General features: G+C 34.6%; 1 protein-coding gene across 2 annotated transcripts in view; it reads left to right on the top strand.

Moving 5' to 3' along the window:
* The window catches only part of RGS14 (regulator of G protein signaling 14), a 239,796-nt gene that overhangs the window by 35,418 nt on the left and 187,815 nt on the right, over positions 1-16,563 (top strand). For both annotated transcript variants that reach the window (XM_053717075.1, XM_053717074.1), the window contains exon 2: positions 902-923. In XM_053717075.1, coding sequence (XP_053573050.1) covers positions 902-923 — 22 coding nt within the window. The remainder of the gene's footprint in view (positions 1-901; positions 924-16,563) is intronic.

Below are 16,563 nucleotides of genomic sequence, written 5' to 3'. Positions count from 1 at the left end.
AAGGACTTTTGAATATGCCACTTCCAAATTTTCACAAACATATCAATACTTTTATCAAGATACTTTGTACAGTAACGAGACTAAGTATCGCTAGGTACTGGAAAGAAGGGACACCAACATGGCAGAAGATATTGAACAGATTTAAAATGACGTATTCATTACACAAAACAGCAGACACAATCTTAGGGACAGTAGAAGTATTTAAAAAAGTATGGTTTTACTGGTTGATGCAAGCCACTTAAGCTATCCCTCTTAGCCCTAGGCTTGAGACAAAGGAATTGTTGTGCCGGGTAGATGATTAAACAAAAGTATAAATGGTGTGGGGTAACCCAATGCTTTTCATACAGTCGATTTTTTCATACTTTACCTTTCACTCCTTAATAATGAGACCATTAATGGAACAGTATAATAATGTTGATATTTAGAGAAAAGTTTTACAAATGACCAAAAGTTGTTTTTGTTAAATTGTTTATTTTCAGTTACAGAACATAGTCATAAACTTTCATTGAAGAAGATATCTCAACATTAGTCAGGTATCACTGGTTAGCTCTGGAACTATATTTCAACTGAGCTGTAACAAGCATTATTGTCTTCTATACATTTTCAGGCTATATATATTGACTACTAGACATTATATGTTGAGAAACAGAAGATGGAATGATCAATATTAGAAAACATTATGACTATCTTCATGACAAACTAAAAATGTAATCAAATGCAGACTATGTATATTATGTTATTCTAATAAAAATTATTTTAATATTAATGATTACTAAATCAAAGAAAAAGAGACTAAGAAATTAATCAGTCACAGTCATGAGCAAGAGAAAATCGGTGTATATGCTACTAACTTGTATATAGTATTGTTTTAACCACATGGCTCTCTCTTGTTATTTAACAGGTTCTGGCAGTTTCTGATGGAGGTGAGTGATACAAATAGCATCAGATTTAAGACATTTGAGATTAATATGGGAGAGTTTCTGTGCATTACTTGATTAACTTGATTAGTCCTCATGCATAAATTTCATAAGAAATGTGCATTCACTAGCTTGACCTCTGAGAAATCTACTAGACAGTCAGATAGATAGATTGATAGATTATAGATACATAGATAGATAGACAGACATGCAGATAGACAGACAGAAAGACAGGGCCGGACTGAGAAACCAGACCGGCCCTGGAAATGTTAGAAAACCTGACCCAACCCCCCTCCCGGCCCAGCCTCCACCCCTGTCCCCAGCCCTCTACCTTGCCTGGTGCCCTTTTTCCTCTGGAAAAGGCCCCCACACCCTGCCACAGACCCCCACACCCTTGTCAGGAGCAGAGCGGGCTTGAAAAAAAGTGCTACACCTGCGCACAAGTCTAGCTCCATTACCTCCCTGACCAAGGATGTGGTCCTATGTTATCCCGGCGGTTTAAAAGATAGATAACACATTTACTACCCGTTACCCAGCTTTGCATAACTAACATTATATTAATATACTTTATAACCTCTAAATTCCTGCAGGCCGCCTCTTATCTCAGTGCTTTATATTAGCTTTTTACAACCAGACAGTGCTAGTTAAGTTAATGTGTGCCATATAGATAACATTATACTCACTCCCGTGGAGTTATGCAGCTACCAGCAGTAATTGACTAACATGCAAAGATTGTAAATAGCACTGAGATAAAGGGCAGTCTGCATGTGCTTAGATACAGGTAATCATAGATGTAAAAAGTATAGTGTTGGTTATGCAAAACTAGGGCATGGGTAATAAATGGATTATCTACCTTTTTAACAATAACAATTTTCAAATAGACTGGCCCTTTAACATAGACTGGGTTGTAATATTCTTTTCTTTATATGAAATGTGAGTATCTGTACATGTGTATATTTTACTTTATACATTTATTTGCTATTTAATGTTTTTATGATATGCAGTAAACACATTTGCTGTTATTTGTTTTATACAGGTTTTAAATAAAGATTAAATAATAGTTTTTGATTTTTATTTTATTGCCACTATTATTGTTAGACATAATATTTATAATCCTGCTTGAAAGACACAATCATTTTAGATCAACTTTATATGTTCCACTTCTAGTTATTGGCTAGATTACGTGTGGCGCACTAACTGTAGCACGCATTTGATATGGGATATTTGATATGGGATATTTCTTGGCTCTTTGTGCAAATTATAAGTTGAAAGTAAACATGTTCACTTGAGTGCAATTTAATTTAGAGCGCGGCAGGTTAGCGCGACTTCAGATTTCTGGTTAACTGTTACACGAGAAAATATATTTGCACAAAACACATTTACAGTTAAACTCATAATAACACTGTCTGATAAAAAATATTTTAAAAACAATTTGCATTGAAAAGTTATAAGGGCTCAAATATATGAGGTCTTAGGTGTTAGAAAAATAGGCAAGCAAAGGTCTTTAGCCTAGAGATACATACATACACATGTCTAAATATGTATACATATGTATACATATTCATATTTAATAAAGTGTTTAAGTGTGTATGTACTGTAAATATTTTACATTCCAATGTTCTTCACTTAGGGGAATATGTTCTAAATACTTTTAATTATATATTCCTATATATATATTTTTTACCAAAAATGCATCAGATATATATATATATATATATATATATATATATATATATATATATATATATATATATATATACATATATATATATATATATATATATATATACATATATATATATATATATACATATATATATATATATACATATATATATACATATATATATATATATATATATACACACACACAGTATAGATAAATATACACTGCACATATATATATATATATATATATATATATTTATTTAAGAATATTGGAATGTGAAATATTTAGAATTTATGTCAGGTTTAGCGCTCTTGTGCTAAGTTTTTACGTTCAACTTGTAATATGAGCAAAATATGAGCAAAACCCAACTCGTGCAAAGCTCCTCTGTGTAGCGAAGTTAATAGGTGAGCGGGAGCGCAAAATAGCACGCCACTCGTAATCTAGCCCTATATAATTATGCCAGTTGTTATTGTATTGAATTTTTTTCACATTCACCTAGTATGTTACTTTATTACAAACTCCCATGCTACAATTACTGCACTATTGTACTGAAACAAAATCAATACAAATATATGAAAATTTAAATTGAAAAATGTATTTAAAATAAAAGCTCTTAGTTTTTTCTCATTATATTATTATCTACCTTCTACTAAGTTGTAATAATGGTGGTTGATCACAATTGTTTAGAAAAGCTTAACAAGTAATTTATTTACAGAGTTCTCCTTAGACTTTAATGGGTGATTTTGGAGGGATAAACGTTAGGTAATCTTTTCTAAAGGATTGTGATTGACCACAGTATGGTATAATAAATTTCCCAGGAGACCTTGTGTGAACCATAATGAGGTACAAGTAGGCAGAGGTAGAAAGAAGGAAAAGTAGGGATTCTCTCTAAGTACATCTAATAAAAACCACACAAAAAAAGTAATTTATAGGGAAGAAATATAGAAAACAAAATAAGAAAACAGATATATAGCAGAACTTCCAATTGTCTAGAATCTTGCTGAAATGCCTTGGGTTGCGAGGTCTGCCTGCTTCCCTGCCTGCAGCTTTTCCAGCCAGGGCAAATTTCCCATTTGTTAGTGACTGCTACAACTCTGCCCAGGAACATCTCCACCTTGACATACCCACAGCCCAACTTATCCTGATATAGCCTCGACAATAGGTTTCCTCAACTCCCCATACCAGGAAAGCACCCAAGAATCACTGAGCAGCATAAGAGCCAAAGGGTATTTTTAACCTAAGATCCACAAGTCTTACTAAAAACCATTTGAAAATGTATATTTGGATTTCTAGTATGCCCCATCAAAGGGATTTTTAAATCAATTTCTGAATACATAACCAAGCTAATGACAATTCAGTATGGAAGAACCGTAGGAATATTGATAGTAAAAAAAATGTCAAAAATCAAGAAAGCAAATAAATATTATCTGTGAATGACAAAGTAATCATATTATGTAATTAAACCTTCTCATGTGAGCAAAGAAGAATGACATTATAACAGGAAGCCAGAAATGAAATACCTATTGCCAAATTATCAAAGAATTTCATTATAATTTACATAAGGTCTATAAATCAGTGAAAGTCTCTTGGTATTAAATATGTTGATTTATTTTTTGCCTTTTGCACAAATATATTGTAAAATTGCTTCTTAACAAACTCAAAACCTCATTATTTTCAATATCTTATTTCAGGATAGGGGCATGAATCTAGAACAAATTAAATTTATGATAGAGGGTTTTAAATGTACCATTTTATACTTACAATTATTTTAATTCTGAAATTAACTTTTATAATCAGTTGTACATGAGTAAATAGAAGGAAAACCATTTGGGATGAATGTTCACATGTCACAGACGAGGCATCCTGAAAAAATACGTAGATGGCACCTTAATTGTTTGGAAATGGATCACTGAGGATCAGACTTTATTAATATTATAAATTAGTAATACTTTATACAAAATGAATGTAAAAGTAATAATTTATACAAAAGGAACTTAAACCTAGTAGCTTAAACCCAGGATATAATATGTCATAGATATTTAATTGTGTGTAGTAAATAGCTTGGTTCTTTCATAAGTTATTTTGCCTGCTTTTCTAGTAATGTAAATCTGAAAACTCCACCACAGAGACTGGATTTTGTTCTCAAGGATCAGAAACTCTAACTCTACAACAGCCTATACAGCATGGGTCAAGTCCTACAAAAATAAAACCGTGTGAACTCACCAAGACTTTCACAACCCTCACACTGTATTCTTTTACACACACACACACAGACACGCTTACATACACACATACACACTGTATTTATATGTATGTAATCTAGACTATACACTCTGGTTAATGAAAGCAAATTAAAATTAATGAAGGGCTGGATCACAGGGAGTGTTTAATAAGTATAGGAGCTACTTTATACCTGTCCCTAATGGACCACAGCAAAGAAGACAAGATAAACATTATTTCGTAGCCTTCACATGCTGTATGTCTCTGGACAGCAAAACAATGAAAATGTTGTTTGTAAAATAAGGTTCTAAAACATTTGTGTTTGCAGAAACTTTGCAAATATGGAATGTAAAGAGTTAAGGAAGGTAAACACTGAGATATTTCTTTCTGTGTCAGACATGTAACGCTTGTTGGGATGACAATTAAGGCATCCGTTTTACATTTATATTAACAGAAACAAATTATAAGGAGGAGTGTGTAATCAGAAAGCACCAATTTAAATGTTATTTACTTATTTAAATAAGTGCAGCCATGTGCAGCCACGGGTTGTAGTAGTTAAATCTAACTGCACATAAAAATAATTTAGGAACATCTCCTCATTTAAGGAGGAAGTGATGATTACATAATTTCCAAACATTTCAAACTATGTCAAAATAAAAACACCAGGCATTTCAAATATATAGTAACAATGTAGAGATCACAAGAAGTCTCTGTCAACTTAGGAAACAAAATGAATCTGTAATATAAACACTGTGATACAAATTACACTGAATGAAGAAGAGGAAGTGGCTGCTTTATAGATTAGCCCTGTCATTTTCTATTATTTACTGTGGAACTGCTATTGAAATATTGATGAATTACCTTTAGAAGTATTATTATACAAAGGAATTATTAAGATCATTTGGATAAATTAGTATTAGCTTTTTTTGTCAAAATTACTTTGTTGTCTTGGTATCTTTTATGGAAGAGCATATCTAGGTATACTCAGGGCTGTGCAGCTGTCTTGAGCACTAAATGGCAGCAATGTTTGCAAAAATGTTTTTTTGAACAAAATTCCATCAGTGTTTTCAACAATGTATAACATATGACACCTTGCTGCCATATAAAGTTCAAGACATGAGCATGCTTCTGATCTTAAGTAGGCTTTTCACACATTTAATCTGATAATCAAAGTAAACTAGAAAGGTTTAAATGGACAGGGTACTCAATAATGAGAAAATATTAGGTAAAAACTGTTGTTGAACTATAGTTTAATAGGAGTTTATACAGAACTAAACTGTATTGATGACTGTGTTGTGCCAATAGTTCTAAAATACTGACTTAGATATTCTATAAAGAATAAATACAAGTATGAAGGTATATTAAATAAGAGCGGCTACATTTTTATATTTTATTCTGTTATACAACCTATTTATGCTAATAAAACACTGTCCAGTCTTAAAGGGACACTAAACCCAAATTTCTTTCTTTCTTTCTTTTTTTCTTAATTTCTTTCTTTCTTTCATGATTCAGGTACAGAATACAATTTTCAACAACATTCCAATTTACTTCTATGATCTAATTTGCTTCATTCTTTAGATATCCTTTGTTGAAGAAATAGCAATGCACATGGGTGAGCTAATGACACAAGGCATGTATGTGCAGCCACCAATCAGCAGCTACTGAGCCTATCTGGATATGCTTTAAAGCAAAGGATATTAAGAGAATGAAGCAAATTAGATAATAGTATAAATTAGAAAGCTGTTTAAAATTGCATGTTATTTCTAAATCCTGAATGAAAAAAATTGGATTTCATGCCCCTTCATGTCCCAGATTTATTTTTAAAGAGTGTATATTTCTTGTATATATGTTTAAGGAATTACATACTTCTCTGTTATATACAATTGAGATCCAACATTTATCCAATTAATCATTTTTTTTAAATTTTAGAAGTATTGTTGGACTTTAACTCATTAACTGCTGAAATGCTTTGTAGTTTTTAGATGCTACTCACATTTAAAGGGATAATAAAGTCAAAATTAAACTTAAATGTATAGGACAGAGCATAAAATATTAAACAACTTTCCAATTTACTTCGGTTATCAATTCTGCTTAGTTCTCTTGGAATCCTTTGTGAAAAAGTAATCTAAGGTGCGCTCAGGGGGGTGCATGTGTGCCTAGCCATCTGGAAGCAGTGTTTGCAACATTATTTAAAGCAGTGTGACAAACACTGCTGCCATAGACTGCTAAAGACACGTGCAATACTTCTTAGCTCCTATCAGCATGCCTAGCTTTATTCTTCAATAAAGGATATAAAGAGATCAACACAAATCAAATAATAGAAGTAAATTTGAAAGTTGTTTTAAAAATTGCATGCTCTACCTAAATCATTAAAGTTTAATTTTGACTTTACTGTTGCTTTAAGCCCTACTGTAAGTCATTATACAATGATTAACACACTCACATTATATATGGTTTTGTTTTATTGCTAACCTTGCAGCTTCAAATTATACCATTATTTTATGTAAATATCATGTGAGAAACCTACAGAAAAAAGTGTGGAAAAATGCATTTGTTTAAGAAAACATTTAAGAAACACTTATGAACAATAGTGTGTGTTTTCCTCTAAACTTGCAATATAACTTTGATCTATACATAGGGGCTCACATAAGCCAGGTGATCACTATTTCCTGAGTGGTCACCTGGCTATTAAAACCTGCATGGGGCTTTATTGAAAATATGGGCTTTTGGGCTTTACAACAAGGGGTTTTGATGACTTATAATATACTAGAAACAACCTCACTAAAAAAATGTTTTTTTGTTTTTTTTTATTGTGATTAATGTAATAGCCTCAAGACACACACAGTTTGAAAGAGCAGGTGATTTCATCTAAAACCTGACATTTCAAAATGAATTTTTTTGGTCATTTTTGTTTTTTGAAAACATTTTCATGTCATACATGCAGAGGTTGATCCCCATCCAACAGTAACACTGAAGCAGTTGTCATTATCAGTCAATTAGGATTACTGAGAAGTGCAAAACCAATAATAAAGTATTAGTTTCTATTTTAATTTAAACTGTTTTTCCTTAACATTTTTTCCAGGCAGATTTTTTTTTTGCACAAAGTCAATGTAGTCTAACTCCAGATAGGGGGTGCTAAACAGTCTAATGTGGTAAGGATATATAACAATATACCTAAGTATAAATATATGACAATAATATATCTAAATCGACATACCTATGTGTGTATATCAACTTATGGTTAATAACTACCTATATTAACTCTGTATGAACATTATTCAATCATTAAGAGAATAAGTGCATATACAGATATAAAAGTCTCTTGATAGAGTTTAGTATATGTGTCAGAAAGTCCACCTGATGATACTTAGATGAAGCCGACATTTGATAGAAGGCTGCTCTCTCCTCACAAAAAAGATGTTAGGAAATCTAGAAGGATATGAAGAACAAGAGAGGCGCATGTGTGTACCAATAACACTAATGACAAGACCCAAATAAAGCCCTAATCAAGGTACTCACATTTGTGAGGAGCACTCAGACAGTGCTATTGGATACAGGCTGGATATTTCGCAGTAACCCAGCTCACTGTTCAGTCTTGGGTAACCAGGATATCTAGATAGGCAAATGAAACAGAAGGGGCGCCAGTGTGTGCCAGTAGTATATTATGATAATAAAAAGATAAAAAACCCTATTCAGGGTACGCACATTTAGGAGAAGCACTCAGACAGTGCTATTAGAATCAGGCTGGGTAGTTGGCAGCAACCCAGCTTACTGGTCACAACGATAAGCCAAGGCTCAGGAACACAGGCACAGCAAAACCCTGGTGTAGGACTGCAGCAACACAGGACTGCAGCAACACAAAAAAGGCAGTTGGAGGCTCCCAGTAGGAGTGATTAGTAAATGGGGCTATATAAAATGAAGGTTCCAGAAATGTGAAGTAATAATAAAAACAGGTTTATTAAAAAAATATAATAAAAAACAATGGAACCCTAAGGTGGCATATGCTAGCAGCCCACCTTAGCTTTGTGCAACGCGTTTCTCAGTGTATCAAAACACTGTTTCATCAGGCATAAAATACTAACTAAAAAGTGCCTATAAATATACAAGCCCTACTAATCACAAGAACAAATGGGAAAACAATCAGTACATACACCTGGGAAACCACTCCTGCAAGAGCAAATTCCCAGCAGATTAACCCTTTGTTAAAAACTGCATACCTCATTGCATCATAGAGTTCATAGAAAATTATATAGGATTGTAAAAAAATTATATATCTGAAATGCATGTCATTAAAAATTGTGACAACGAAATAAAATAAACTATTGTATCCCTAAATAAAAGGATATAAATATATATAAAATATATATAAAACTATTAAATTGAAAATTAATTCACTCGAATAAATTTATATGTGAACCCTTATATGTGCGCACTAAATCTTAAAGAACAATACTTTAAAGCTTATAATTGAACTATTTGTTAGACTCGCAATTGATACTTGTTATATAATGTGCATAAACGGACCTATTCTCCGTTTTTACTAAAAAGCCCATATAAATTATAGGAAATCCTATGGAAAAAAATGATCATAAAGAAAAGAGAATAAGCGGCTTTGTTTTCATTTTTTTCGAAAGTTAAAATTTCAGTGAATTTGTAAAAACTTGACATATCACCGTGGGTGTGTAAGTGGGTGATAATGTGGCTGCCGATATTTGGCCAATCGTGAGACATGTGAGAAGAAAAAAGAATGGAAAGTTACGCCCCTTAGTAGACACAGCTGACTGATTGAACCCGTATCGTTGTGACGTGAAAATGTGTTACCGCTGTCAGAACTAGGGAAGGAGATCAAATAACAGCTATGGTCAGTGTAGAAATGAATCAAAAGATTGTGTGGTGTATTGATATATTATATTAAAAATGTAGAGTATAGAAGTGACTATTTATAGTGACTATTTAATAATGGAGACCACACTAAACGTGCTACTATAGCGGTGCATCAAACACCTAATGTTGGGTGTAAGTAGTGGGCCATAGTGACGTGATGATAACCAACGAATAGTAATGAGAAAAAATAAAGATTGCCAAAGCAGTTTCTTATTAGAAATTATGCATTAGGTCTAAATAAGCGCACACAATAGTGGGAGTCCTAAAGCTTCTATAATAAATGCATACACGTATTTGATGCCAAATAATTTATGTAATGATGGAATATGTTCAATGGGTGTAATCCTGAAACTGCATGGTTCACCAAATTGTGCCTGTACATAGTATCTAGGAACACTGTGGAGAAGAGACTTCTTCCTTACATTGCGCAAATGCTCGCTCCATCTGGTGCGGATTTTGCGCGTCGTGCAACCCAAATATTGAAGGCCACATTTGCATGATAATACATATACTACAAATGGTGTGTTGCAAGTGATTCTACTTTTGATTTTAAACATTTCCCCAGTAGTATTTGCAGTTATAGTGACTGATTTATTGGTCACATATTTACACATGGAACATCTGGAGTGTCCACATTTATATGTGCCGTGGGAGGTACTGGAAATCGACTTTCTCAACCCTATTTTCTTAGACTTAACAATCTTGCTTGGTGCAAGTTTTTGTTTCAGGGTTGGAGCTCTTCTGAAAGTGAAAATGGGTTGAGCATCGAAGGTCTGTTTTAGTATAGGATCTTTCAGGAGGATATGCCAATGTTTGGTTAGCGACTTTTTGATGGCTCTATAATTTGAATTATACTGAGTAATGAAATGAGGTTGGGATGTTGTTGCCAATTCCTTATTGGAATTGGTATCTTTCGGTTTACCTTTAAAGATTTTGGTTCTATCTAGATCTGGCTTTTTCTTGGTTTTCTTTGATGAGAGACCGGGGATAACCTTTTGCCAAAAACCTTTCCGCTAGAATAGATGATTGTTTGTCATATATTTCAAGTGTGCTACCATTTCTCCTAATTCTGTTAAACTGACTAAAGTTTCTCCTAATTTTTAGTAAAAACGGAGAATAGGTCAGTTTATACACATTATATAACAAGTATCAATTGCGAGTCTAACAAATAGTTCAATTATAAGCGTTAAAGTATTGTTCTTTAAGATTTAGTGCACACATATAAGGGTTCACATATAAATTTATTCGAGTGAATTAATTTTCAATTTTCGATTTGATATTTTTATATATATTTTATATATATTTATATCCTTTTATTTAGGATTACAATAGTTTATTTTATTTCGTTGTCACAATTTTTGATGACATGCATTTCAGATATATATTTTTTTTACAATCCTATATAATTTTCTATGAACTCTATGATGCAATGAGGTATGCAGTTTGTAACAAAGGGTTCATCTTCTGGGAATTTGCTCTTGCAGGAGTGGTTTCCCAGGTGTATGTACTGATTGTTTTCCCATTTGTTCTTGTGATTAGTAGGGCTTGTATATTTATAGGCACTTTTTAGTTAGTATTTTATGCCTGATGAAACAGTGTTTTGATACACTGAGAAACGCGTTGCACAAAGCTAAGGTGGGCTGCTAGCATATGCCACCTTAGGGTTCCATTGTTTTTTATTATCTTTTTTTAATAAACCTGTTTTTATTATTACTTCACATTTCTGGAACCTTCATTTTATATAGCCCCATTTACTAATCACTCCTACTGGGAGCCTCCAACTGCCTTTTTTGTGTTGCTGCAGTCCTGTGTTGCTGCAGTCCTACACCAGGGTTTTGCTGTGCCTGTGTTCCTGAGCCTTGGTTTATCGTTGTGACCAGTAAGCTGGGTTGCTGCCAACTACCCAGCCTGATTCTAATAGCACTGTCTGAGTGCTTCTCCTAAATGTGAGTACCCTGAATAGGGGTTTTTATCTTTTCATTATCATAATATACTACTGGCACACAGACGCCCCTTCTGTTTCATTTGCCTATCTAGATATCCTGGTTACCCAAGACTGAACAGTGAGCTGGGTTGCTGCAAAATATCCAGCCTGTATCCAATAGCACTGTCTGAGTGCTCCTCACAAATGTGAGTACCCTGATTAGGGCTTTATTTGGGTCTTGTCATTAGTGTTATTGGTACACACATGCACCTCTCTTGTTCTTCATATCCTTCTAGATTATTTTTTTTACATTTAAATGCTGCTCTTTCACAGAAAATGTTTAATTGAAGTGTCTCTTGAAGGTTGGAATTAATATATAATGGATTTGCCAGAAGTTATTTGTTGAAATAATAAATTCTGAATAATTTGAATTTTGTCTCTTACTTACTGAACCACCTTCTAGCTTCACTATTTAAAGGGATATGAAACCAAATGTTTTTCTGTCATGGAGCTATAGGGTGCAGCTATTTCTAAAATGGGTAACTTTATTTCAACAGATTAAAATCTATTTGAGTATAAATTTGACCAAACAAAATATATATATGTGAAAAAATATAAGTAAAATATATATACTATAAAGTATAATATATATCCATACCTACTAAGTCCAAAAAGAGCTGTGACTTCTCTCCCCCAGGTGGCAAAAAAGGCCTTATTTAGGAGGTTTCCTTCTCATGACGAGGAGAAGAACCAGCAGTGCTTGTAGGAAAAAACTGCAGGAAGATGTCAGAGGAAAGTGGCCCCAAGATTCCCGGACGATAGTTTGATACCTCGGCGTCGAGTGGGACACCCCTCACACACCACCAGCAGACAAGGAGGAGTTAAACAGGACTTCACAGTTAAGATAATGCATTTCGGCCTATATACGGGCCTTTATCAAACCAGAAAAAGAGCTGTAATAACGAAAAATCCTTTTTTGAAATTTAAATAAAGTGGTGACCAATCAGAGAACATCTGCTCATCTCTGATTGGTCGCCACTTTAAAAAACCCTACGTTCAAAGTCCCAATGGCTTTGGGCGGCAGTCCTCTATCAGGTACGACTAGACGTAAATCATGGTGACCAATCAGATTAGTGCCTACCGTTTCCATTCATACTTTGAAAAATCGAGTTTGGTCAGTGTAAAAAAATCGCCAACCAATCAGGTTATCGCCTACCACCTCCATTGAAATTAATGTGAAAAAAATTAATTTAAAAGCAACAGTTTTTAAGAGTATTTAACCAACTTAGGCTAACTTTTACATCACAAATAGGTGCAGGGCTATAGTATCTGCATACTCCCAATAGTTAGATGTGATTATGAGTGTTATATTTAGTAATGAGATACCCTCATGAAAATTTAGTATATCTTACAAAAAGACCCATTAGTTGTTATGTTCATTCATCCCTCTTAAGTGCATGCTATTCAATAAATATATCCATTTTGTTTCTGCCTATAGCATTGAATTTGAAGGGTCTTCACCTCTGATGCCTGGATTTAACTGTTCTTGTCCCCATCATTTAAGGTGGTTTTCATTGCTATTGTGATACAAGTAAAGTGTTTGGCCACTGTGGTTAATTTTTTATCCTTGTCTAAATCTTTATAGGCATTTCTAATATTGCACAGGTGTTCTGTGATTCTTGTGCCTAAATTTCTTGTAGACATCCCCACATAGAAAAAGTCTCTACAGCCACATGAAATGCAATAGATTATGTTTTTGCTTTGGGAGTTAACCCCTTAGTGACCAGAGCACTTTTGCATTTGTCGACCGTTTGGGACCAAGGCTATTTTTACATTTCTGTGGTGTTTGTGTTTAGCTGTACCCACACATATTATATATAGTTTTTCTCGCCATTAAATGGACTTTCTAAAGATACCATTATTTTCATCATATCTTATAATTTACTATTAAAAAAATTATAAAATATGAGGAAAAAATGGAAAAAAAACAATTTTTTCAAACTTTGACCCCCAAAATCTGTTGCACATCTACAACCACCAAAAAACACCCATGCTAAATAGTTTCAAAATTTTGTCCTGAGTTTAGAAATACCCAATGTTTGCATGTTCTTTGCTTTTTTTGCAAGTTATAGGGCACTAAATAAAAGTAGCACTTTGCTATTTCCAAACCACTTTTTTTCAAAATGAGCGCTAGTTACATTGGGACAGTGATATCTGTCAGGAATCCCTGAATATCCTTTAACATGTATATATATGTTTTTAGAAGACATCCCAAAGTATTGATCTAGGCCCATTTTGGTATATTTCATGCCACCATTTCACCGCCAAATGTGATCAAATAAAAAAAATTGTTTACTTTTTCACAAATTTTTTCACAAACTTTAGGTTTCTCACTGAAATTATTTACAAACAGCTTGTGCAATTATTGCACAAATGGTTTTAAATGCTTCTCTGGGATCCCCTTTGTTCAGAAATAGCAGACATATATGGCTTTTACGTTGCTTTTTGGTAATTAGAAGGTCGCTAAATGCCACTGCGCACCACACGTGTATTATTGCGCAGCAGTGAACTGGTTAATTAGGGAGCATGTAGGGAGCTTGTAGGGTTAATTTTAGCTTTAGTGCAGTGTAGTAAACAACCCCAAGTATTGATCTAGGCCCATTTTTATATATTTCATGCCACTATTTCACCGCCAAATGCGATCAAATTAATTTTTTTTTTAAATATTTCACTATTTTAGGTTTCTCACTGAAATTATTTACAAACATCTTGTGCAATTATGGCACAAATTGTTGTAAATGCTTCTCTGGGAGCCCCTTTGTTTAGAAATAGCAGACATATATAGCTTTGGCGTTGCTTTTTGGTAGTTAGAAGGTCGCTAAATGCTGCTGCGCATCACACGTATATTATGTCTAGCAGTGAAGGAGTTAATTAGGTAGATTGTAGGGAGCTTGCAGGGTTAATTTTAGCTTTAGTGTAGAGATCAGCCTCCCACCTGACACATCCCACCCCCTGATCCCTCCCAAACAGCTCCCTTCCCTCCCCCACCCCACAATTGTCCCCACCATCTTAAGTACTGGCAGAAAGTCTGCCAGTACTAAAATAAAAGTTTTTTGGGGGTTTTAGTTTAAAAAAAAAAAAAAAATTCTTCTGCTGTGTAGGACCCCCCTTAGCCCCCAACCTTTCCTGATCCCCCCCCAAACAGCTCTTTAAACCCCCCCTCTGCCTTTATTGTGCGCCATATTGGGTACTGGCAGCTGTCTGCCAGTACCCAGTTTGAAAAATAATAATGTATTTTAATTTTTTAATTTTATTAAATATTTTCTTTATTTCTGTAGTGTAGCTGCCCCCCCCCCTCAACATCCAACCCCCCACCCTCTCCCAGATGCCTTCATTTTAAAATCCCACCCTCCCCAGTCCTCTCTCCCACCCTCCAGATCTACAGCATATTGATGCTGTTTTCATAGATCTCTCGTGCACGCGCACGCCCGTGCACGCGCACGCACAAGATCCCTCCCCCCTCCTCCACCAATGACTGCCCACCTGCCTCCCTGAATGAGCTCCCACCCACCAACGATAACGGCCATCGATAGCCGATGCAGAGAGGGCCACAGAGTGGCTCTCTCTGCATCAGATGGCTAAAAACAGTTATTGCAGGATGCCTCAATATTGAGGCGTCACTGCAATAACATGAAAGCAGCTGGAAGCGATCAGGATCGCTTCCACTGCTTTCAAAGACCAACGACGTATGGGGTACGTCCTTGGTCGTTAACTGCATTTTTTTGCAGGACGTACCCCATACGTCGTTGGTCGTTAAGGGGTTAATGTATTGTTTGATTTTCCTAGTGTTCCCAAATCTATCTCTAATCTCTGATATTTTGCACATATGTTTGCATACTCTGCAATGCCCACAACCTATAGATCCACTATATAGGGGCTTCTTACGCCCATACCTTTTATAATGGCTTCTCACTCATTTATTTCTGAGGTTGGGACCTCTCCTATATGTGACAATTGGATTCTCAGTAATCAGAGATTGGGTGATGGGGTCACTTTGCAATACATGTCAATGTTTTTGCAATATGTTCTTGATAACATGTGAATGAGTGGAGTATGTTGTAATGAATCGGATATCATTGTCACCTATGTTGGTGTGTCTTTTCCTAGGAATCAATAGTTCATTTCTATTTAAATTGAGAGCTCTGTGGTATGCTCTGCTGAGTGATTATCCTCTTTGGAGGAGTCGTTTTCTGAGTTCTCCTGCTGCCTTTTTGAATGATTCAAGGTCAGAACAGTTCCTTCCCAGCCTCAAATACTCTCCAATGGGCAGACCGCTTATAGTAGGAAGGGCATGGTTGCTACTTGCTGCCAACATGCTATTTGTTGCTGTTGACTTTCTATAAGAGTCTGTTAGTATGCAGTCTCTGACTTAGAAATGACTATGTCAAGGAAATTGATCTTAGATCTATCATGATTCATAGTGAGTTTTAGGACCACATCGTTTGAATTTAGGGTATCAACAAATTTGTGTAATATCTCTACTGGACCATCCCAAAATACCAAAATATCATCTATATACCATGTCCATAATTTTTTATGTTTCGTAAACTCTGACATTTTCCTTAAAGACTATATTAGTTGTTGAAAAGGAAATAAATTGTGAATTAATATAAATTTTAACAGGCATAAGATGAATTATTTCTCTTTTAGGCTAAGGGTATCATCTTGGTGCAGGAAAAATTATATTGCTTTAACCCCTCAATCAATCCTAATAGGTCTTCCTGGTGGATTCTGTAGGTTTTTATGTACTTTGGGGAGAAAGTGAATAGTTGCTACCCTAGCATTAGACATAAGCAAAAATATTTTTTCCATATCATCTATGGTTCCCTCTTGCCAAGCCTCTTTTATGATATGGCTGTATTTAACCAAGAAGTCATTAGTGGGATTAG

The sequence above is a fragment of the Bombina bombina genome, chromosome 6, assembly GCF_027579735.1.
Source record: "Bombina bombina isolate aBomBom1 chromosome 6, aBomBom1.pri, whole genome shotgun sequence".
In the NCBI taxonomy this organism is placed as follows: domain Eukaryota; kingdom Metazoa; phylum Chordata; class Amphibia; order Anura; family Bombinatoridae; genus Bombina; species Bombina bombina.
The sequence above is the reverse complement of the archived record's forward strand: the minus strand, read 5'-3'. Positions and strand labels throughout refer to the sequence as shown.